Source organism: Microcaecilia unicolor, chromosome 2, assembly GCF_901765095.1.
Source record: "Microcaecilia unicolor chromosome 2, aMicUni1.1, whole genome shotgun sequence".
Classification (NCBI taxonomy): Eukaryota; Metazoa; Chordata; class Amphibia; order Gymnophiona; family Siphonopidae; genus Microcaecilia; species Microcaecilia unicolor.
In genome coordinates this window covers 17,565,572-17,591,672 of record NC_044032.1, presented here as the reverse complement: position 1 = coordinate 17,591,672, position 26,101 = coordinate 17,565,572, and the positions used below count along the sequence as shown (strand labels likewise).

General features: G+C 40.9%; 1 protein-coding gene across 3 annotated transcripts in view; it reads left to right on the top strand.

Annotated features, from left to right (window-relative positions):
* UNC13B (unc-13 homolog B) overlaps window positions 1–26,101 on the top strand; it is a 763,085-nt gene that overhangs the window by 600,650 nt on the left and 136,334 nt on the right. For all 3 annotated transcript variants that reach the window (XM_030192818.1, XM_030192817.1, XM_030192819.1), the window contains 3 exons: window positions 6,011–6,144; window positions 14,857–14,942; window positions 20,506–20,632. In XM_030192818.1, coding sequence (XP_030048678.1) covers window positions 6,011–6,144; window positions 14,857–14,942; window positions 20,506–20,632 — 347 coding nt within the window. The remainder of the gene's footprint in view (window positions 1–6,010; window positions 6,145–14,856; window positions 14,943–20,505; window positions 20,633–26,101) is intronic.

Genomic DNA, 26,101 nt, shown 5'->3' with positions numbered 1-26,101 from the left:
AGGAGGAATTATTGATGTCTCTGGACTTGTCAGAGGTGTATTTGCACATATTATTCATCCCAATCACCAGAGGTTCTTATGTTTTTCGGTTGTTGATAGTCACTACCAATTCAAGGCTGTCCACTTTGGTCTAAGTCTTTTCTATGTGAGTGACTGTGAGATCCTGTAAAGTGAGAAGAATCATAAAATATCTACAGGAGGATGAGTTACTGAAAGAGATATTCCCAGCCCCACCAGTGCTGGCCTTCTGACAGCCACCTAATTTGAAACAGAAATTAATAAAAAGTGTACCTTTAGTGTATACTCTAGTGGATCCTCCTCTACTTCTATCCCACTGCCAGTTAGTGTACCTCAGGGATCTGTCCTGGGACCTCTTCTTTTCTCCATCTATACTTCTTCCCTTGGTACTCTGATCTCATCCCATGGTTTTCAGTATCATCTTTACGCTGATGACTCACAGATCTACCTCTCCACACCAGAAATCTCAGCTGAAACCCAGGCCAAAGTATCAGCCTGCCTGTCTGACATCTGAAACTAAACATGACCAAGACTGAGCTTCTTATCTTTCCCCCTAAACCAACCTCTCCTCCTCCCCCATTCTCTATTTCTGTGGATAACACTCTCATCCTTCCTGTCTCATCAGCTCGTAACCTTGGGGTCATCTTCGACTCCTCCCTCTCCTTCTCTGCACATATTCAACAGACTGCTAAAACCTGTCGCCCTTTCCTGTCTGAGCACACTACCAGAACCCTCATCCACGCTCTTATCACCTCTCGCTTAGACTATTGCAACTTGCTTCTCACAGGTCTCCGACTAAGCCATCTCTCTCCTCTTCAATCTGTTCAAAATTCTGCTGCACGACTAATATTCCGCCAGTGTCGTTATGCTCATATTAGCCCTCTCCTCAAGTCACTTCACTGGCTTCCTATCCATTTCCGCATACAGTTCAAACTCCTCTTATTGACCTATAAGTGCATTCACTCTGCAGCTCCTCAGTACCTCTCCACTCTCATCTCTCCCTACATTCCTCCCCAGGAACTCCGTTTACTGGGTAAATCTCTCTTATCTGCACCGTTCTCCTCCACACTAACTCCAGACTCCGTTCCTTTTATCTTGCTGCACCATATGCCTGGAATAGACTTCCTGAGCTGGTACGTCAAGCTCCATCTCTGGCTGTCTTCAAATCTAAGCTAAAAGCCCACCTTTTTGATGCTGCTTTTAACTCCTAACCCTTATTCACTTGTTCAGAACCCTTATTTTATCATCCTCACTTTAATATTCCCTTATCTCTTGTTTGTCCTGTTTGTCTGTCCTAATTAGATTGTAAGCTCTGTCAAGCAGGGACTGTCTCTTCATGTTCAAGTGTACAGCGCTGCATACATCTAGTAGCACTATAGAAATAAGTAGTAGTAGTATATCCCTTTTTAACATGATTTATCAGAAATCGTCAACGATATCAAAAGTGAATTGAGCATCATGCACTCATGGGCAAACTCATTCCAATTGAAGCTGAACACTGATAAAACGCATTGCCTTATCCTCTCATCCCAGTACAACAATTATAAACCCACAATCTTAGTCACTCCAGAGCATTCCCTACCCATCTCTGATAGTCTCAAAATACTAGGTGTTACTATTGATCGAAATCTCACACTTGAGTCCCAGGTCAACTCCGCTGTAAAGAAAATGTTTCATTCAATGTGGAAACTCAAGCGTTTAAAACCATTCTTCCCAAGAGATGTTTTCTGTAATTTAATTCAATCAATGGTATTAAGCCACCTTGATTACTGCAATGGAATCTATGTGGGATGTAAGGAACAATCACGAGGAAACTCCAGATGGCACAAAACACAGCAGCCAGATTGATATTTGGTAAGACACGATTCCAAAGCACCACACCGCACCGTGAAAAATTGCACTGGCTTCCTATCAAAGAACGCATCTCTTTCAAAATCTGCACCTTAGTCCATAAGATTATCTATGGTGAAGTCCCAGGTTACATGATCGACCTAATCAATCTCCCAATCAGAAATAGTACTAGTTCATCACGGTCTTACATGAATATCCACTACCCAAATTGCAAAGGACTAAAACACAAGACAACCCATGCGTCCAACTTCTCTTACATAGGCACGCGCCTGTGGAACGCATTGCCACAAGTGATGAAAACAACTTATGATCACCTAAAATTCAGAAAATTATTAAAGACTCACCTGTTCGGAAAGGCATATCCGAATGACCCAACCTAAGTGACTCAATCCTGCAACACTTCACTATCAAAGATCGTATTGGACATTGGCAGACTCTTTTACCTCAACCCAACTTGATTGAATGAATCTTATCTTCCCTATCCCAATAAAACATTTTGTTCTAATCCCGTACCGGAATTGGCAAATGCCTTCACAGTATTATGTAAGCCACATTGAGCCTGCAAATATGTGGGAAAATGTGGGCAGGGCCGGTCTTAGCAAGTGCGGGGCCCTATGCAGACCAATTTGATGGGGCCCCACCCTAGCCCTGCCCCCACCCTAACTCTGCCCCCACCCTAACTCCAGGGCTCGCCACCCCTCCCTCCGAGCTCCAAGGCCCCCAGCTCCAGGGCTTGTCGATCCTGCAGTCAGTGCCAACTGAAAGCCATGTCTTTTTGACAAACACAGATACACCCTAATCCACTATAGAATAAGTAATCATAAACTTTCTATTTAGACAAAAAATAAAATGAAACCCCAAGATGCCAGACTCTGCATACAATGCAACACCACAGAAACAGAAAATGTCCCCTAGTACTGTGTAAAATATAAAGATAGCAGATGTAAATTTGAAAAAAAACAAACAAATACCAATCACCACTTTACAAATTAACAAATAGAAATAAAACAAATATAGAAAATAAAATACCATTTTATTGAACTAATATATTTAACTTTCAGAGGCCAAAACATCCTTCCTCAGGTCAATACAGTATAGTACTGTTACAGTATCCTATCCTGACCTGAGGAAGGGGGTTTTGTTCTCCGAAAGTTAGCCAAAATGTATTAAAATTAGTCCAATAAAAAGATTACCTTGTTTGCATGTTCTATTATAAACATTTATTAACATATCTACAATACTACTTTATCCTAAAGCAAAAAAATTTAAATATATATTTTATTTACAGTTTGTTGCCTCTGGTTTCTGCTTTCCTCATCTTCTTTTCACTGTCTTCCTTCCATCCAGCATCTGTCTTCGGTCTCTCTCTGCCATCCAGTGTCTGCCCTCTCTGCTGTCCCCTCCATCCAATGTCTGCCCTCTCTTCCTGCGCCTTTCATCCACATCTGCTCTCTATCTCTGCCCCTTCCATCCACCATCTGCCCCTGTCTGCCCTCTCTCTCTCTCCCCCATCCATTCACTGTCTGCCCTTTCTATCCCTTCCATCCACTGTCTGCCCTTTCTCTCTGCTGCTTCAATCCACCATTTGCCCTCCCTCCCCATCCATCCAGGGTTTGCCCTCCCTCTTGCTCCCCCATCCAGGATCTGCCCCTCTCTCTGCCCCTTTTTTTCAGCCCCCAGTTCCAGCCCCACTATCCCACCAGTCCCCCATTTCAGCCCCAGCCCTTTTCTCCCACCAGTCCCGAGCTTCAGCCCCCCAGCCACTTCTCCCTGTCCCCTTTTCAGCCCCCAGTTTCAGCCCCTGCCCCTTTTCAGTCTCCAGCCTCTTATCCCACCTAACCTCCTTTTCAGCCCCCAGTTCCAGCCCCCTTCATCCACATGCCTTGTATTAGGGCCCCCTTTTCAGAACCATTCTCCCACCTGACCCATGCATACCCCATTTTCCCACCAGCCCCAGGCATGGCCCCCATTTTTCCATATTGCCCCTTCTCAGACCCAGTCCCCTTCTCCCATCCAAGAACCCCAGTCTCCTCCCCACCCGTCCCCTTCAACCATCCAAGAACCCCCCTCTCCACCTCAGTCCCCTTCTCCCATCCAAGAACCCCAGTCTCCTCCCCACCCGTCCCCTTCTCCCATCTGAGAACCCCCTCCCCTGTCTCTCCCATCCAAAAACCCCAGTCCCCTCCCCACCCGTCCCTTTCAAGAATCCAAGAACCCCCTCCCCTTCTCCCATCCTTGAACCCCAGTCCTCTCCCCACCCGTCCCCTTCTCCCATCCGAGAACCCCCTCCCCAGTCTCTCCCATCCAAGAACCCCAGTCCCCTCCCCACCCGTCCCCTTCAACTATCCAAGAACCCCCTCCCCACCCCCTTAAGCTTCTCCCATCCATGAACCCCCTCCCCATCTCAGTCTCCTTCCCATTTGAGAACCCCCTCCCCCCCACCTGAGAGCCCCACACCCTTCTCCCATCGGAGTCCCTCCCCACCTACCAGCTCCATTCTCCTGCCGCCCAGGCCCACCACCCTCACTGCCTTAAAAAAAAAAAAACAATTTGAAGCGCTGGAGTAACAGGCAGGAGCGCCTCGCGTCTGCCCTGCTACTAAAAATCTCTTCGACGACGTCATTGGGCCTTCCCACATTGAGTCCCGCCCGCCCTCGCGGTAATTGGAAGTTACCTCAGAGGAGGGCGGGACTCAATGTGGGAAGGCCCAATGACGTCGTCGAAGAGATTTTTAGTAGAAGGGCAGCCGCGAGGCGCTCCTGCCTGTTACTCCAGCGCTTCAAATTGGGTTTTTAAAGGCAGGACAGGACGAGCAGCGCCGGGAGCGGACTCGGAGCACCCCCCCCCAACCCGCTGACATCTGGGGCGGACTGCCCCCACCACGTCGCCGTCGCGCGTTGTTGAACTTGGGAGGGAGGGAGAGTGGTGCTCGGGCGGTCGGGGCGGGGCGACCTGAGGCGCGGGGCCCCCCTGAGCGCGAGGCCCTATGCGGCCGCCTCGGTCGCCTCGCCTTAAGACCGGCCCTGAATGTGGGAAACAAATGTAACAAATAAAGAGAAAGTGAACTGCAAGAACTGAATTGAGAGTAGAGATATCTATTGGGGTTCGGTTATGGGTTTGTACCTGAAAAACAAAAGTTAAAACAAAGGATCAAACTCTAAAGTCAACCAGGGAGTTTAACAATAAATATAAATTTTATTAGCAAGCATTTTAAACAGACTAACAGCAATCTTTACCTATTTTCCTCTGTTACGTTTTTCAGCATAAGCTTCATAAACATTCCAAGAACAAACTGCACATTTGCAAGTCAGCCTCAGATAAGTATCGCCTTTAGAAGTAGTGTAAAGTTAAGTCAAACTGTTGACTAATCACATCAATTGACTTTTCTGCATTAGATTATTGGCTTCAAGGAAGACAACTGTGAACAGTAGATTGCCTGTGGTATACTGAGAGATTCCAAAAGCAGTTACGTTTAGAACTCTATACACTGTAGTTGACAAATTATTCTGTACAAAAAGAGGAAGATGTTCATTAATTATATATAATTGTATGAACATATAAACAATTTTTTACAATACCTTGCATTTTGTTTAAAGGATAAATTGTCAGTAGAATACAAAGTGCTAATTTATAAGCATACCAGATTTTTAAGCATTAGCAAGGCCTATCAGAGGGGCTTCACACAGAAAAGAGGCCTCTGTTTAAAAAAAAATATTTAATATTTTTTTTAACTGAACACAAAATTAATTTGCCTGCTGAATTAATTCCTTACTTGTAAACAAGTTTGCATTCTTCCATAGCTAAAAAAAAAATCTACCTCATGTGCTTCTATATTGTTTTTAATTGTGAATTTCAGAGCCCTGGGGCCTCCTAATTTCCTGTGGCCCAGGCCTTTGTGAATATCTGAAAAGCCTTGAGTAATAGATCAGCTAATTTAGGCTATAACTTTTTGAATTTTGGTTTTGAATTTGAAGCGGTAGAGTGTGTTTAGAATGTAGTTTAGAAAATCCAGAAACCTCATACGCTGTTTGCTTTTCTCTTCATCTTTCAGAGTAAAATAACTTCTGATGTGCATAACTGAGCATATTTTATGAGTGACTTTTTTTCTCTGTGGTTTCTTTGTTGCTATTTATTTCCCCAGAGCAAGAAGCAGGATATACCACCTGAAGAACAGGGCCCCAGCGATAAGAACCTGGATTTTTGGCCAAAGCTCATTACTTTGATTGTTTCCATTATAGAAGAGGATAAAAATGCCTACACACCAGTCCTTAATCAGTAAGCACCTGTGTTCCTTCTGTAGCATTACACTAGGCAGACTAGATAGGCTTTATGTTATTATCTGCATTTGTATTTATTCATTGCCCCTGTGTTGAAACCTGTTTATCAGCTTTGCTGAATGTGTTTAACTGTCTTCTGGTTTCTATCTTTTATGTGTTTCTGGACAATATTTAATCTTTGCTGTCCATGTTTGTCTTGTTTGTCTCTATGTAAATTATTCTTTTTGATTGACATGGAAGCATTTCAAAAGGTTCAGTTTCAGTGAAGTTCCAAACCACAAATTTGCTCAGTGCAAAACCTGAAAGAGCATTCCTCCTTCTGTTACTTTTCTTGGATGTTTCTTTTCTTTTCTTTTTTTGCATGCTCCACAGGTGATTTGATAGTAGACACATGTACTGTCATTTAGAGCATTCTAAGTTTAGGCTGTGTTCTGATTACGGAAGGGCCTTCTAATGTTGAAAGCAAAATGTGTCTGATGCATTGCACTCTGTGAGATCAGGATTTAAAGGAGCAGTACAAGCATGCAAAACTTGACATCTCATATAAAAACAAAGTTAGAACAAAATTATATAAACATGAAGTTTGTATTGACACTGGTGTTGGGGTTTGTTTGTTTTTGACTAGCTTGATCTGCACTGCTTCAACTACTAGTAGGAAGAAACCCCAGGAAATTGGTTGCTACCTTGTTCTTAAATTTAGCAGGTTTGCAGGTGAAGTCTGGGACTCATCATTAAACAAAAAATGTATGTAATAGAACAAAACTATAATAGAAATCCTGAACCACTAGGTCTTTAACAGAAAATCTTCCAGCATGACCAAAGCACAGCTGGCACTGCACTAGTAAAGTGATGATACTAAAACAGCACTAACTCAGCAAAATCCTATGAAAAGATATCAATGCAAGTAACACCATGAATGAATTCACTGCTATAAACACACCAAAACTAAACCTTCCAATCTCAGAAACGTTAAAAATCCTTGGAATCACTGTCGACCGCCACCTAACACTCAACTCATGCAAACAGCACAACCAAAAAGATGTTCTACTGCATGTGGAAACTGAAAAGAATATGACCATTCTTCCCAAGATCCGTCTTTCGCAGCCTAGTGCAATCCCTCGTACTCAGCCATCTGGACTACTGCAACTCACTATACGCAGGTTGCAAAGAGCAAATACTGAGGAAACTTCAAACAGCCCAGAATACAGCAGCCAGACTCATGTTCGGAAAACCAAAATATGAAAGTGCAAAACCCTTACGAGAGAAGCTACACTGGCTCCCACTCAAGGAACGCATTATTTTTAAAGTATGCACATTAGTCACAAAATCATTCACGGTGAAGCCCCAGCCTACATGTCTGATTTAATAGACTTACCACCCAGAAACGCTAAAAGATCATCCCGAACTTTCCTCAACCTCCACTTCGCTAATTGCAAGGGCTTGAAATACAAGGCGCTGCACGCGTCATCCTTTTCTTACATGAGCACACAGTTCTGGAATACACTGCCGCGCAACCTGAAAACGATCTACGAGCAAGCCACCTTCCGCAAACTATTGAAGACCCATCTTTTTGAGAAAATTTACGGAAAGAACCAAAACACATAAAGCCCACACTCACTGTTCAGTAATGCATCAATACAGCCACTTCTGAATTCTCATCCCAGTAATCTCACCACACTCATACCTTTACTCACAGAAAATGTATACCAAATGTTTTCCTGTTATTATATATTGCCCCTTTTTGTTTCCGTTATTTCCTTCCAATGTTTCAGTGCTCTTTTCCATTATTATATTCCTTAACGATACTCTGACTTTGTATCGCATAACTCATCACAATGTAATCCATAACCGAATTGTAACAAATTGTATTTCCATGATTCATAATATATTGTAAGCCACACTGAACCCGCAAAAAGGTGGGAAAATGTGGGATACAAATGCAATAAATAAATACCAATCCATTCCCTATGAGGAGACAAATTGTGAAAAAATAAAAGGGAAATGGGACTTGATGATATATACTGCCTTTCTGAGGTTTTTTGCAACTACATTCAAAGAGGTTTACATATATTGTTAATTTTATTAGGATCTGCCATCTGTGTTGCGCAGCAGAGCCATGGCCCTTTTACAACCCTGGACAGAATTGTCTATCCCCTCTAGATACTTAATTACTCTAACCTTGTATCTGCTCTGTCAGATTTACAGTCTAGGCAGTAGCAAATTCAGTAATTAGGAGGAAACCCAGTATTCAAAAGATATAATAAGATAGTTTATTAGCAAAAGCATCTTACCCAAAGATAGTACAAGCAGTTCAGACATTCACATGGTAGAACAACACTTCACGACTGATGACATGTGCCTTCAAAGGTTGCTGGCTTCTTCTCGGTCTCTCTCCAAAAAACTGCTTAGGTAGCAGACCTTTTATACTTTTTTTGATCCCATAGATCCCTATGAGGATTTCACTTTCACACCTGTACTTTCGTCATAATTGGCACATATATCCAATTATGCCCAAGTTCTAACTTTTCTTATCTTTCATCCAATTAGGACCGAGTTTCAACCTTAGCAAGTTTGCTTATCTCTTATCCATTCATGACCAAGTCTGTTTTCTTATCTCTTATCCAATTATGACCAAGTTTCAGCTCTCCTATCTCCAAACTTCCCTTACCCTTAAATTGAACTTTTCTTCACCTGGCCCAATTATTTTTATAGTTTCTCAGTATGCCTATGTCCAGCTATACACAACCCTTGCCAACTTTATAACTCTGCCAAGGTTAAGCAGGCTGTCACATTTCTTTAGTGAAGTATCAGGACTGAGAAATGCTATGATTTTAGAGGCCTAGTTTACTTTAGAAAGCCTGAACCTGTTTTTCTGTTGCTTAAGAGTTAGGTGTGAGACAAAAAGTCAGCTTTCCAGAAGGATTCCAGAAAGGAATACTGCTATTCACTTGGGTTCCCTTACCAAGAAAGGGTCCAGGGAGAAAAGAATTGCCATGCTCAAGTACTCCAAAGCTTAGGAATTAATCAAAGGAAGCTCTACTCTCTATAAGGACAGGGCCGCCAAGAGGGGAGGGGCAAGACTCCCTGGGCCCTGACTCCAAGGAGAGCCCGGCGCCAGCGAATAAAAGAAACTGATCTGCCGGCCACAGGTCCTTCTTCCTGCCGTATCTTGCCTATGCGGAAACAGGAAGTTACCTCACAGGAGGCGGGATGTGGCAGGAAGGAGGACCTTTAGCTGGCACTCTCTCTCGTTTGCGGTGGTGGTGGTGTTCCTCAATATTGTTTGCCCCGGGCCTAGCTTTGTCTCTCTGTGGCCCTGCATAAAAAGGATGCCTAAATAGAAAGAGGATGGAAATACAATATGGCTGTTGAGGTGTTATGTTGGGCAAGAGTATTACCACCATTCCAGTTTGCAGTTGTGCTAATCATCCTTTTAGAATGGTGGTAGAGTAGGCAATTGAAAAACTTGTCTCTGTGGTTACGAGGATGCCTTGGGGCTTCATTTCTCTCAGGGATGGACAAGTGGCTGCCTGCCTAACTACAGCCATCGTGTCCCTGTCCTGACACATGCATGCTATGCTACAGGTCTTTTTAAATCACAGAGCAGTGATACTGCTTCCAAAGTCATATGGAGAACCAGAATATATTCTTACTAGTAGAAAAGGCCCGTTTCAGGCACAAACGAAATGGGCGCTAGCAAGGCTTTCCTCGGAGTGTGTATGTTTGAGAGAGTGTGTGTGAGAGAGAGTGAATTTGCGAGTGTGTGTGTGACAGAGTGAGTGAGACTGTGTGCGAGGGTGTGTCTGTAAGAGAGAGTGTGTGTGCCTGGGGTCCCTCCCTCCCACCCAGTTCGTGTCCCCCCTTCCTCCATGTTCCAGGGTTGTCCCCCCCTTCCCCCGTGTTCCAGGGTCACCCCCCCCTTCCTCCGTGTTCCAGGGTTGTCGTTGTCCGTCCCCCCACTCCCTCCCTCCCTCCAAGTTCCAGGGTCATTCCCCCCTCCTCCCCTCTCGTCCCCTCCTCCGAAGTCCAGACCCCCATCTCTCTCCCATTCCAGACCCCCCTCCCAATTCCAGACCCCTCCCTCCCGCTGTCCGAGTTCCAGATCCCACCTCCCTGCCTTCCTCCCTCCGATTTCCAGACCCCCCCTCAGAGTTCCTGACCCCTGGACCTCCCCGTCACGACCCTCTTGAGCCCCCCTTCCCGCCGCCGTCGCATACCTGTGCTGGCGGGGGACCCCAACCCCCGCCAGCCCGTCCTGTTCTCAGCCGCGCTGCGTGGAGTCGTGGAGGAATGATAAAGTTGGAATCAGTTTGTGTTCGTTCGTCTGTCTGACGTTTGACGCATGCACACAAACAGATTCCAACTTGATCACGTCCAGTGACGTGAGCTGGGGCTTCGGAGCCCAGCGAAGAAAGTTACGGACACAGGCAGCCAGATTCATAGTGAGTATTATTATATAAGATTACTTCAAAACTGAAGATCGGTAATATCTGTGCAGCTGGAACAATTTTCAGTAGTCTTGCAACTTATGAGGCTTTTTCCTTTCGCTTGGGCAATTGCTCCCAAAGCATGTTCTGAGATTTTTTATTGGTTGCACCTTTTATTCACTTTGAAGGAGGATTCCGAGTGCATCCATATTGGAATATCGGGTGCTATGAGCCAGTGCTCTTTAAGAGACCAAGGAGATGGCAGCCAGCACAATTCTTTGGTGAGGGATTCGTCACCAAGTCACACTAGCTTTTCTTCAAGTTAAGGGAGTATTCCAATTTAATGCTACATCCAGTTGTTTCTGCGTCACATGGAACCTTAGTCATAGGGCTAAATGCAGGTACTGGATTCAATGGCAGCACCCATATATTTAGTCTCTTGGTCCCAGGCTCACATAAGAATAGCCATACTGGATCAGACCAATGGTCCATCAAGCCCAGTATCCTGCTTCCATCAGTGGCCATCTGGGTCACAAGTACCTGGCAAAAACCCAAGTAGCAGCAAGATTTCATTCTACCAATCCCAGTGCAAGCAGTGGCTTCCCCATGGCTGGCTCAATAGCAGACTATGAACTTTTTCTCCAGGAATGTGTCCAAACCTTCTTTTAAACTCAGATACGCTAACCGCTGTTATTGCATCCTCCAGCAATGAGTTCCAGAGCATAACTGTTCGTTGAGTGAAATATTTCATCCTATTTGTTTTAAAAGTATTTCCATGTAACTTCATAATGTGTCCCCTAATCTTTGTACTTTTTGAAAGAGTAAAAAATCGATTTGCTTCTACTAATTCTACAGCACTCAGGATTTTGTACACCTCAATTTCTCCCCTCAGCTACCTTCTCTGTTCTCTTACTGGTTATTAACTCCTAAAGCTGCATGTGTAGTCTACCCTTACAGTTCTAGTGAGCTGCAGTATAAGGTGATGGCTTTGGTTCAGCACTGTGCTCTATCAGCCTTAAGTATATTACTACTACTACTATTAAACATTATTTAATATTGCCCTTTTCACTCAACAAACTCAATTTACTTCCACATTCAGTTTTCTCTAACAGTTTAACATTAAAAAAATTTTTTTATTAGCAATATGTTTTGATGAGTAGTATTAGTACAACAAAATTGAAAACAGATGGTTCCTTGCTTGATTATTTGAAATACTGGGCGAAGCACACAAGACTACTTTTTTATGCTGTCTCCATCCACTGGTCAACAGGCACAACTCACAGGTTCTTGAATGGTGTGGTGGAACTAAAGGAAACAACATTAGCAAGTAAGACCTAATTTCTCCATACACACATATGTGCCAATATTCCACCTAAGTGCTATTCTGTAAGTACATGCCTATTTTGCATAGTGTATATTTGCAAGGGGGCATACACGTTATGCACATTGCTGCCATAATAAGGCACTTACACCAGCTCTGTGGCTGGTGTAAGTGTAGGCACCTAGATGTTAGTCACCCCAGTGCTGAGTTAGCTAGCATTTTATAACAGAACATAGATGCATTGGTTCCTGTCACAAAACGCCTAGCCACCTGCCTGGGGTTGTCCCGCAGCCACTTAGAGGGTCTATCCCCAACTCAGGTCCGCCTGCACCTGTCGCTTGTGCTCTACACTAGTACCCTCCTCCCACCGACTTGGTCCCAACCGCCTCAGGGCGAGTCTCCTGCTCTCAAATTATCCCCAGTGATTTCTAGGTTACTGGGGCCACACGCCCAGTGGTCCCACAATTCTTAGAAAGCACTCACAGACCCAACACACAAACCACCAGGATTATTTATCAGTCCAGACAGAGTCAACAAAATAGAGGTCTATAAAATGAATGGACTGGAACGGTTAGATGTGAAGCGTCTGTTTACGCTTTCCAAAAATACTATGACTAGGGGACATGCGATGAAGCTACAATGTAGTAAATTTAAAACAAATTGTGGAAACGTTTTCTTCACTCAACGTGTAATTAAACTCTGGAATTCGTTGCCAGAGAATGTGGTATAGGCGGTTAGCTTAGCAGAATTTAAAAAAGGTTTCGACGGATTCCCAAAGAAAAAGTCCATAGACCATTATTAAATGGACTTGGGGAAAATCCACTATTTCTAGGATAAGCAGTATAGAATGTTTTGTACTTTTTGGAGTAACCTAGTGGTTAGTGCAGTGGACTTTGATCCTGGGGAACAGAGTTCGATTCCCACTGTAGCTCCTTGTGACTCTGGGCAAGTCACTTAACCCTCCATTGCCCCTGGTACAAATAAGTACCTCAATATACTATGCAAACTGCTTTGAATGTAGTTGCAAAAACCACAGAAAGGCAGTATATCAAGTCCCATTTCCCTTTGCCTTTTTTGGGATCTTGCCAGGTATTTGTGACCAGGATTGGCCACTGTTGGGAACAGGATGTTGGGCTTGATGGACCTTTGGTCTTTCCCAGTATGGCAATACTTATGTACTTATAAACTGAAAATGTTTATTGTCAGAACTTGAACAGTGGACAAAAAATTGTGCAATCAGCAAACAATAATGGGTAACTGAAATATGGATCAATTGAAATATGGATCAATTGTAACACTAACCAAACATTTGTTTACTTTATAAAAAGTACCTCGGAAGATCAGGACATATAACTGTTCACAGAGCCTCAGCAAAGGGTTCTGTCTGTCTTTTTTCCTGGCTAAGACTGGAACAAAAGCCAGTACACTCCAAATGAAAATGAGCAACTGGACCAATCAGAGCCCAGAACAACAAGATTTCAGAAATATACTGCTTCTTACTTCCTATCTGTGTGCCTTTGACATAATTTAATGCAGGAAAATATCTAATACATTTTACAGGCTTAAAACACAGTTTCTTTACAGTTCCATTATAGAATAAGCTCCTACCGCTCAACCTTGAAGTGCCTAAATTTAGATGTCCAGTTTGAACCTAGGCGCTTTGGTTCTATTATAGAATTGGTTCCTACCACTCAGCCTTGTAGTACCTAAATTAATAGAGTAGAAAAATGCCTATTTTTCGACTATGCTATAAATACAAAATAATCCTGAAGACTAGTGCCTATATTTTGTGCAGGTGTAAATGTTAGTGTGTGAAGCGCACATGTATGTGCCTATTTATAACCACTCATCCCAGGAATACACTTTAAGTATTATGACAACACATGTATAAATTGTCAGGCCAATTTATTTAACTACTTTTGTAGCTTCTGTAAGCATGAAAATAGGTACTGTATTTCCTCTGTAAGGGACTCCTATAGACGAAGAGCACAAGAATGCAGCAGAAAATGAAAAGTAGCATAGTTCTGTAAAGAAAGAGACAATCTGTTCAGAATATTTTTACTGAAGGTCATGTTAGTTTACATCCTTTTAACTGTTTCTTACAGAATGCAATAGAATTTTTAAAAAGATGATTATTCAGAATGAGAAAGTTTCAATGTCTTCTTTACTTCTTTCACACTAATTTGTATTTCTAGCTAGCTTTAACCTTTAGGATTAAGGGCTCCTTTTGCAGAGCTTCACTACTGATTAGCGGCATGCTAAATATGAAGAAGCCCATTCTGTTTCTATGGGCTTCTTTGCATTCAGTCTGCTGCTTCTGGTAGTGTAGCTTTGTAAAAGGAGCCCTAAGCATGCAAATTGTACTAAGATGTCAGTGTTTGATCATAGTGGTAGCTGATGTTTCTTGTGAATGCAGCTGTGCCTTCTTTCAGCAGGTCTTTCATCACAGAATGTCTTGTGGCCTGTTTGACCTAGTTCTCAAAATACAAAGCTTTCCGAGAGAATCTCTATATCACTTTTTCAGACTTTTTCAAGACTGTATGATCACATATATTAGATTTGCATTACACAACATCTTTGAGAATCCTGAGGCAGGCACTATTGCAGAAACACATGTCAAATCTTTTATAAGCGATAAAGCTCGTTTCATCAGTCGATTTGGCATCCCACAGTACATGTTCTAAGGAGTCTTTGCTCACCACCCACTTTGTGTTGTGTTGCTGGACTTTTGTGGGGATTTTGGTGTTCCTCCACCTTCAGTGCATTTGTTTTGCATGTTTTCTAGTTTTCAGAATAACTGGTGACTAACCATTATCAATCTGTTTTATTTTGGATATATTGTAATATTAATATTCCTACTTTTCATTGTTTATATAATTGTAAACTGCTTTGTTTTTTCTCTAACCAAGGATGTAAGGCAGTATAACAAGTTTTCAAGTCTGATTTCTCCATTCTATTTCAGATTTCCTCAGGAACTTAGTGTGGGCAAGATCAGTGCTGAAGTGATGTGGAACCTCTTTGCCCAGGATATGAAGTATGCCATGGAAGGTAAGAGGACCCAAAGAGAACTGGCCTTGGCTGCCCCTTTGCTGTATGATGAATCCTGGTCTTTACATCATGGTTATTGTAATAGTAATTGCAGAATGGAGGAATAGCTTAATAATTAAGAAGCAGGTTGCAAACCAGGGAAACCAAGATTAAGATTTTGCTACTCCCACGTATGCTTTTTGTTATCTTGGACAAGTCACCCACCCTCCATTGCCTCACTTGCAGCTTTGATTGTAAACCTATTTGGGCTGGGAATGACTCATACCCAAATGTAATTACCCTTAAGCTCAGCTTTGGAAAAGGAAACTAATAAATCTAAAATTCCAACCAATTTCCATAATGTAATGTAATGAATATAGCTCTTGTATCCCGCTAATTCCCATGAAAGTGGTTCAAAGCAGGTAACAACTAAAAGAAATAATATAACAAAATTAGCTAAGAATTTCTTGATCAGATAAGTTTTCAAATTTTTACAAAAAAAAAAAAAAACACAGACCAGATGGAAGGGATAACCAGAAAGGGGGAGCTTGATTAATGAAAGAATCCTCAAGATAGCATTTATACCTAACTCCAGAAAAAGAAGTAAGAACTAGCAAAATGGATCTCTAGGTCTGTTAATACTGTTAACTGTTGGAAATGAAAAAAAACCAAAAACCCAAACACTTGAAACTATAGTCATTGGTGAATCCAAAGTGTTACAGACTAATGTTGAGCTCCATGTGGAAGCTGTAGATGTTAGATTGGAATTTGTTCAAGGCCATTCTTACCTATTTTGCTGCCTTCTCTGAACAATTGCTATGCTGCTGTTCTGGCAGTAGCAGTAAGAGAGAGCATAGGGCCTCTGAGCCCTTGTGTGATTTCAGGCCCCACAGTGGCCCTTCCTCTCCCTCAGATTTTCTTATTAAAGAGTAAGCCTGTGTTTTGAGAAGAGGATAAGGCCACCAAAGGACTGTGAGCATGCACTGGCTCGCAGGCAGGGATAGAAGGGTTGAAGTGGAGTTGAAGGTGGCCTACTAAGGAAAGAAGACCTCAAGTCAAGGCTGGCTAGCTATTCTGATGAGAAATAATTTTGAGGCCCCTGCTTTAATGATAACATAAATAATGAATGTGTCTTCCTACTCTTTCTTGCTTACTAGCTTCCTTTCACCTCACTGTGTTTTATCTCTTCCTTCGACCTCACTACATTTTCTACCACCTATCTTTACCTTGTCCTCCTTCCAACTCTCCTGTAGTTTTCTCCTCTTGATTAAGGATCACTAGAGCCTTTTTACTGGTCCTGCACAGATCATGGTTGTTTCTGAAGCACTAATCTGGCCACGGATTTTCTATTTCATTCCTAACACAGATGGGGGTGCTGGCACTGAGCATTTCTGCAACATTTGTGTTGCCAGTTGAACCAGTCCTGGAAACTTGCATAATGGCACTAAGCAGTTTTATACTGATGCACAAAGAGCTATCTTATATGTCTGCTGAAGCTGTTATGGCTTCAGGGTCAATGCTGTCCCATGTTACTGCTTGAGTCCTAATTCTGAGTCTGAAGGATCTTGGGGTCAGGTCTAACAGTCCAACGTATTCATCTGAATGTTTACCTCATATCAGTAGCTGTAATTAAAAGCTTAAAGTCAAAACACAGGCAATCAAGTTAACATTTTCAGTTCATAGTCAGTGTGTTAAACATCCCATTTGTTTAAAGGCTTTATTAACTGCAGCTGCACATTGGACTAATTCTAACAGTTTATAAATTGTTTTCACCTTCATTGTTTCCTCTTGTAAGGTCTTCATTACTTTCTCTGGTTAGATCTTTTGTATTTTTTCTTTTACAAGTCATAATAATAATGTATAAGCTACATTTACTGCAGTTCCTTTCTATGTCTTTCTATTTTAGTAGTATTATCTTCTATAAAGAAAAAAGAACAGCTTTTACATCCTGGAAACTATTTTTTCAAGTGATTCTCTCTCTGTGGTTAGATGCCCTTTAAAGAAGCCTACCAGTAAAACTCTTTAAAACCGTAACATGCAGTTGCTGGACACAAACACTGAGCAAAAGAAATGATTGCAGTGTGAATTAAAGCTTAGCTGGTGTGGTGCAGATCCCTACACAGTAGTAAACGAAAACCAGCGGCATGCTGGATGCAATTGCAACATCAGCTGAGAAGCTTAATAGGCAGGGAGACTATAAGTGGCCAACATTGCTCAAGCACTAATACACCAATAAATTTTGTACTTTTTGGCATGATATTGACCTAAGTGACCATGTTTGGGATATTGTGGAATATAACATAGTAGATGATAGCAGATAAAGACTCATATGATCCATCCAGTCTGCCCAACAAGACAAACCCATTACATAAGGTATGATTCGATACTCCATATGCACACCCAGTCTTGATTTGTCCCTGCCATTTTCAGGGCATAGACCTTAGAAGTCTGCCCTGCATTGTCCTTGTTCTAAAACTTCTGAAGTTTTCATTGAAGCCCCTGAATCCAGTCTATTCAAATCTTTTCAGCCACTATCAAAGCACAGACCATAGAAGTCTGCCCAGCACTGGCCTTGTTCTCCAACTTCTGGATAATAGACCACTATTGCTTACTTTTTTTTTAACTATTTTTTTCACTAAAGTTTAATCTTTCATTTTAATTTAATTTAACTTTAGCATTTATAATCCGCTTCATCAACAAGTTCTAGGCGGAGAAGTAATCAGTTTAAAATAGATGCAATCAAATAAAATTATGTTAAGGCCTTTGTATAATCCAAGTATAATCAATTCAACATATAACAATATAAGATCCAGACAAAATTCAATTCCGAAGGACAAAAATCAATATCCAAAGTCACGATTTACTGAGCATTGAAACCTCCCAGAGGTACAGAATTTCAACATTTTGCCCCTCTTTCGAGTATAGTCAGAAAAAAGCCTAATGGAATTAAGAATTTAATATGCGTTTAGCTGAATTATTTTTGGTTTCATTTTATTAACTGGCCAAGGTGGGGAGTTATCAAGCTGCATTAGGGCTATAAGTCACGTTATTTGCCCCTCAGTGCAACTTAAAGAGCACTAATGTGGCTTGCCTTGCCCTAACGCAGAGGTGTTTAAGTTGCTGCCAGTTACGTAGTAATGAGCTGCAAAACATGCAAATGCATATAAAGCAGCTCATTACCATGTAAATTCCATAATGAAATTTGCGGTGAACACCACAAGTTGCATTATGGCCCTAAAATATATGTAAAATATTTTACTGCCCTGGAGCATCCGGCCTCCAAGCTGTAGTGTAGTCTGATGCTTCTGGATGTGACTTCCAGGGGTCTCTTTAACTGATCCAGCACTCCCTCCCCCCACCAGCCTGTGGTTATACTTTAATTCCTTGGGTCCCCTGGGCAGAAACGATCTCTAGTTGCTCCTGCTCCTTCAGCACTGTTTCTTTTCCTCAAAATGGTGCCTCTAGTGGTATTCATGTAACTACTGTTAGGGGTCAGTGTAGTTTGTCACTGGCATAAAAAACCTCCCCAGTTCAATCATTAAAACTCTGTGTGGTCTCAATCCACTGGTTACCCTCTTAAATTGTCGGGTAAGTCCTGCTGGCCGCCTGCACCCAGAGGCTCAACTCTTGGGGAAGGGCGGTCAAGTGCAGGTTGAAGTCTAGCTGTTTCTATCAGATTTCTGTCTTGTCCCTGGTGTGGGGTGGTTTTGCCTGCCACTGCCGCTCCTCGGCAGTGGTCCAAGGCTCACGAACTTAGTTTCTGCCTTGAAAACCTGACAGCACATGAGTTGACAGCACTTGTTATCGAAAGCTAAGTTTCATGTTTTTTTTATTTATTTATTTATTTATTTATTTATTTAAAAGGTCACAATTTAAAAAAGGTAGCCAGTGGATTGAGACAACACAGAGTTTTAATGATTCAACTAGGGAGATTTTTTATGCCAGTGACACAAACTGCCCTGATAAATCCTGCCACCTATAAATTAAGAACAGGTGGAGGTAGGGTTCTGAGCCTTTTTCCCACAGATATATCATACTCTGGTGTGGAATGTTTGTTATTCTAAGTGCATATGTTGGACATTGTGAGTAATTGAGAAGCATTATAATTGGAGAATGTAGCATACAATGCCATATTTTGTATATTTGCATATTTTCACTGCTGTTATGTCTATTACTTATGTTTGACTTATTGTTACTATACACTGCCTTTAGTGAATTATTTCAAAAAGGCTGTAAATAAATTCTAATAATAATTTCCATATGTAAAGTGTGTTTTACATGTGGAAAAAGTCGTTGTGCAACAAGTCAGAAAATCAGCAAATACAAGACAGCCAATAACATCATTTATTCTTCAAATCCAATACGAAGGAAATGCTGACAAGACGTACTCGACACACGGACCTTCATCAGGGGTCTGTCAAATGGCAGCAAACATGTTTAATGATTTTTCCAACATACAGAACTCCTCGGACCTTCTTCTTTATCTTCCTTCCCCCCCACCCCCCCAAAGGGATCCAGAAGCTGGGTGGACTTCTTCCAACCTCTCCCCCCATTGCCAAACCACAACCCCCAAAATGACCAAGAAGGGAAAGCAGAGATATTTGGTGTCAGCTACTCTTTTCTCTTTTCTTTCTTTTCCAAAATAAATCTTTTTAAAAGAGTAATAATACAATTACAAGAATCCGAGATCAAGAGCTGGATTCAGTAAATGCTGTAAGCCTTTATAAAATAGGCACTTTTTTCCCAACTTTGACATAAATGTCCTGTTACAAAATTAGCCCTAGTATTGTGGAGTCCCTATCTTTTGGAGCTTAGTCTAGTCAAATTGGACAGAAGCGATGCATAATAAAAACAAATAAAAGGCTTTGAGTTAGGGCAGCAGAGGCATGATTGAGAAGACTAAAACGAACCAGGTCTCAGCTAAAGCTGAGAAAATAAAGATGATGAAGGAATCGGTTGGGTACACAATAGGTGTTCCACAGGGAACACATTTAGGGAACAGAGAGGAGCTGATGGTTGGAAAGCATGGTTAGAGCATAACCTTGAAGGACCATGGTTGGGAAGAATGTGTCAGGTAGATATCTGAGGTAAGGAGAAATGGGAATGGAGTCTGAATTAGAACATAAGAATAGCCATAGGGTAGACCAGTGGTCCATCTAGCCCAGTATCCTGCTTCCAACAGTGGCAGAATTCCCAAATATTAGCAAGGGTGATTAATGTTCTAGGAGGAACAAATTAGAGGTGTAGGAACAGTGTGCAGGATAGAGGTAGGAGAGGCTTTTGGCTTAGGACAAGTATGTGGTATACAACTTCTGGATAATCAAGTTTTTTTTTGCAGATACAAGACCACAATCTGGAAACTATTTTTTTTTTTTTTTTTTGCATAATGTAAGAGGGAATGAACATCTGGCTGAATAAAACCATTCTGGAGCTGACACACCACATTTACATTGACTGCAGTTATGGGCAAAAAGCACAAAGGCTTTTCTGTCTTCAGTCCAATGGATAGCACAGTAGGTATGCTGTTCAGAGGGTTGGTGTACTTAATGTATCTAATTGAGGTTTTTTTTCTCTCCTTAAACAGATCATGAAAAGCATCGGCTATGTAAAAGTGCAGATTATATGAACTTGCACTTCAAAGTGAAATGGCTATATAATGAGTATGTTCGAGATCTGCCTGCCTTCAAAGAAAAAGTTCCTGAGTATCCAGCGTGAGTCAACCAGCCTCTCGCTTCTTTTCGGTCTTTCATTTTTTATTCCCTGCCTCCTTTTATAACACCACAATCAAATGTTTCATTCCTCTAATCTGACTGTAATCTGTTTATTCCTTTACGTGTTGTCATTTCTCTCCCATCCTTCCAGCCTTTTTTTTGTGTGTGTGACTGATCCTTTCTGCATTTCTGTTTTCTTCTAACCCTATACTACACAGAAAATATTTCTCTGTCATTCTCAGTCTGTCTCTGTCTCTCTCCTTGCTTGTGTCTTTGTCGCAATAGAGTGATGAGACCTGGAACAAATTTCACAAGTTCATGGGAATCTTACAAAACACTTTGTTGCGCATTAACTCATTTTACATAGGCCATTTTATCTATGGGTTTTATGGCTGTGATAAAAATGGCCTTAAAGTGCAGGAAAAACCTGCTCAAAGGCATTCTAAGGCCACTTTTTGCCATACCTTAGCAAAAAGACCCCTAAAACAAGAAAAGTTTTCTTTTAACACTTGGTCTAAAGTAACATAGTAAATGTTGGCGGATAAAAAGACCTGTATGGTCAATCCGGTTTGCCCATCAAGTTGGCCAAGACTTTGCACAGGTTCCATTTCTTCATGATTAAATACTGCATACTTTATCTCCTGTCCTTCCTTCCAATTTTGGGGCACAGACCTTAGAAGTCTGCCTGGCACCAGTCTGTCTTCCCAACTACTGTAGTTGCTGTCGAAGGCCACTCCATCATTGATCCTGATCTGTTTTTTGCCATTTACTGGACCCAGACTGTAGAAGTAATTGGCCAAATATTCTAATGGAAACCCTTTACTGTTGAAAAATATTAATCCAAACTTTGTCTTAAAGTACATTGTACAAGTGAGAGCTTAAAAATTATAATAATCTTATTCAGTGCTAAAAAGTTACATCCTATGTCAATGAATATTAAAAACTAATGCTAAAAATGTAAATCAAAATTTACTGATTGCAGAAAGTAAAAGGTAAAAATCAAATTAAAATAATTTCCCTATAAAATATTATGTATTAAAAATGTGCAGTTAACTTTAAATTATAAAATGAATTCCTCCTGAATATGCTTATTATGAATGAAATAGCATGAGGTATGTTTTATTTTGTCTGTGTTGCTATGAATTCATGGTAATGTAGCCATTTATAAACTTTTTTTTTTTATTAATTTTTAACATTTACATTCATGTCAAATAACACAAATTTAGAATTTAAGAAATCTGATATACTAAATAAATCTAACAGGTACAATAAAGATTTTTGTTAGTCCACATTAAACGATCCAAGTTAGGAACTCAAATTAACCATACATAAAGGAAATTAATCAAAACAAAGGAAGGACAAGAATTCAGGTCGGCGTAGCCGATTTAGCGTTATTGATCAAGGCTTACATCACGTTACTCTTTACTAGTAATAAATTCTGTAAGCTTCACTGGGTCAAAAAAGATATAATTTGTGGATTCTAAAGAAATACAACATTTACAGGGGAACTTAAGTATAAAGGTCCCTCCCAATTGTAGGACCCTTGTTTTCATTAATAAAAAATCTTTTCTTCTTTTTTGTGTCTCTCGAGAGAGAGATCAGGAAAAAGTTGAATTTTTGATCCCAGGAAAGGCGTGGAAATGTGACAGAGAAAGAGTGTAAACACATTATTACGGTCCAGTTCTAGAGCAAACGATACCAGTAAAGTAGTCCTTTCTGTAACAACTTCCATTGAGCTTTCCAGAAACTGTGTCAAATTTAAGTCAGTCTGAGGAGGTTGCAAATTCCCAATACCAGCCCCAGATATGTATTGCACTCTAGTCAGTGGAGGAAATGCTTCTGGGGGGATACCCAAAATTTCACTAAAGTATTTTTTCAACATTTCTTTGGCTGGAATAAGCGGGGACTTAGGAAAATTCAAAAAACGAAGGTTATACTTCCTCAGTTGATTCTCCAGATACTCAATTTTTTTCCTTTGAAAGTTATTGTCTTTTATGACTGCTAAAATGGAAGACTTTGTGGAATTTACCTCTGTTTCTAGGAAATCCATCCTGGTTGTTTGCTCAGTCACTTTACCTGATAAATCAATTTGAGCCTGAGACAATTTCCCCACATCTCCTCGCAGGGATCCTACAACTTGTAGTAGCGTGTTGTTTAAGCCTTGTATCACTAAATAGAATATCTCTAGTTTATCATCTGGTATCTGTTTTGTGATATGCTCTATATCTACTGTCCTTACAGTTCTATAAAACAGATTATAAATGCTTAGGACACCATACTGTGAAGAGATTTTTACATTCTGAAAGTACAATTACCAGTTCTTCAGAATTTCATTTCCTTTTATAATGAATATTCTTTTTTTTTTTCCTTAAATGATTCATAGATAAGTGGGTCTACAGTAAAGAAAAAAGGGCGATGCTTTATACATTATTTCCAAGTAATCAGACACTGCACCTGTTTCTTTGTAATCTCGGGCAGGAATGTTATATTTTAAACACAAAAAGAGAAGCTAGATATTAACGCTGCATTTTCTCTTTCTTTTATTCAACTTTTGTAATTTTACACTATATTAATTACAGCCTGCCAATGTTAGCACAGTCTATGATTTTTCTCTGCAAAGAGGACTGTGATCTCTGATGCTTACATGGAGGGTAATTATATATAGGGCAGGTAGGAGTAGATGTGCTCATGGAATCTGGGTCACATAAATATGTACCGTTGTTTTATAAACTGTGTAGTAGGAACCACTTCCCAAAGTATTTGTATGTGAATTAGAAAGCGATATGACATTCAAGAAAACAAGGCAAACAATCCGCAAACTCCAAAGTAGAAAACAATGAAGCAGATCAGTGGTAAACGCAAACAAGCTTTAATAAAGTATAGAGAGTATACTGCCCGACACAGGCCGTGTTTCGCCCAGCAGGGCTGCGTCAGGGGCTGCTCAACGATGCTTACTATAACTGTTGTATAGTGAATGTTCCAGTAAATAATAATAATCATAAAATTTAATCCTCTCACATGTTTATAGTACAAAAAAAAAAACCCAGCACAAACCATATTAAACAGAGGGTAACATCAAATAACCGTCACAAATCCTTCTGTCAAAGTAATGGCTGGAAAGATACATGGCCATATGCAAGCCCAGCTGCCTGTGGCATTAGGCAGCAAACATGCAGTTTATAAGACACAGTTCTAAATCAGAACCCCACCACATTGAAATTGAAAATGAAATATGTATGTGATGGATGTTATGTACCAGCAATAATGCTAAGATACACAAATGTTTGCATATATGTACCCAAATAGCCATTTGTTGGCAGTGGCCAAAAAATGCTGGTACTTGTGACCTGGATTAGCCACTGTTGGAAACAGGATACTGAGCTAGATGGACCATTGGTCTGAAGTGGCTATTCTTATGTTCAGAACACAAGGCTGTCATGTTTTACATTACAAACACTTTGGAGTTTCACAACATTAAAAATCCAACTTGTTCTTTCCTGAGGCTTCAGCCACCATTATGTTTTTAAGACTCCTTTAGTTGTTTAGAAGATATCATTAACCAAGGAAGTAGAGAGGAGTACAAAGGACACAACCTAAAGCAATTACCTGCTTTTCTGGACTTTTAGGGTGTTAGACATTTGAAGCTAGTGTTGCCTCTGGTATCCTGAGTTTCATATCTGTTTTCCAGAAGTGCTAGAGAATGCTTCATGGCACCTTAACATTTGCTGGGATCATGATGGTAGAACACAGGAAGAGCTGCAAAACCTAGACCCTCTGTTCCTCTGCTACTCATATGACTTATCACTGTAGCAGGATGGACTTGGAGCATCTAATGCAGGGGCTGCAGCAGTAGTAAGGAAGCACAGGAAAATCATTGATCTTGTCATTCCAGGGACCTAAACACTTTCCTGGAGAATAAAGAAATTTACCCAGCTTGAACTAGCTTTAGCTGCCCTTTAACATCCCTACTGATAGCTTTAGTTGTTTTCTAACAGTCCTAGAGCATAAAAATTAAATATTAACTTGCTTTCAAAGTTTAACATCAATTTGCACTAGCTTTAAGTAGACTCTTTTCTACACAGACCAGGCATATCCTTAATTTATTTCCAATTATATTTATTTATTTATTTATTACATTTGTACCCCGCGCTTTCCCACACATAGCAGGTTCAATGCAGCTTACATTGTAACTAGAATAACAAAGTCTTGTAAGGAGAAATATTACAAGCTGAATAAACATAATAATAGGGAGGTTTTAAATAAATGAGTTGGATATGGGAAGATAAACAGAGATAGGATAAGCAAAAGGGATAGTGACAGAGAGGGATATGGTATAGGAAAAAGGAGAAGAAAAGACTAGGGATGAGTAAGGAGATTCCAAGTAAGAGGAGTTAAGGTAAAACTCATCAAAGGGCATTTTCATCATTAAGTGATAAATCCTTAGCAGATTATTTGCAGTTCATTGAGAAGCCAACACAAAATAACATAAAGTTTATATACCAAATATGTTTTAGGGACTTTAGATTAATTTAGCAAATTCTAATAACTAAACTCACCAATATTAACAGTCCAGTGGCGAAAGGGAGGATATTCAATCTTTTGTATTAAATGTCACACGTTTGATTACCTCTCGGTTGGTGTGTGTTATATGTGTGTACTCAGTGCAAAGAGCTCCTGCCTCTCAGGGAATATGTCCAGTCATTGAAGGCTAGAGTAACAGGAGGAGCTAAGGCAGATGTATATAGATATATATATATTCTTCAGTATGACAACCACTATTTCTGGGATAAGCAGTATAAAATGTTTTGTACACTTTGGGGATCTTGCCGGGTATTTGTGACCTGGATTGGCCACTGTTGGAAACAGGATGCTGGGCTTGATGGACCTTTGGTCTTTCCCAGTATGGCAATACTTATGTACTTATGTAGCCTTCATGCTGCCTTGGAGGAGAAAGGTCATCTGAAAATAACATCTTGGTATGCTAGGAAGTAATCCTTTAGCTATGACCTGTCCTCCAGGAGATGCAGTGTCTCCAGGAGGTTTTGCCCAGAAGGAATAGGTTAGGATTGGCATTTTAGTTAGCAGTTCAGTCATTAAGCATGTAAATAGCTGGGTGGCTGGTGGATGTGAGGATCACGTGGTCACGTTCTACCTGGTGCAAAAGAGGCAGACTTCACATGTCACCTAGAATTGGATTTTAGATAGTGCTTTGGGGGAGCCAGCTGTCTTGGTACATGTGAGTATCAGTTACATAGAGAGTTCAGGAGTGGGTTCTAGAAGCCAAATTTAGGCTTTTAGGTTGAAAGCTAGAAAGAACCTCCAGAAACTCCCTGTTCCACATGCAGTACCCAAAAAGCAGGCAGTTCTCCAGTCTGTGTGTGGATGAGCTAATGGTGCAGGGAGGAAAGATTTACATTTGTTAGGAATTAGGTAACATTGTGGGGAAGTGGGTGCCTATTTGAAAGGATA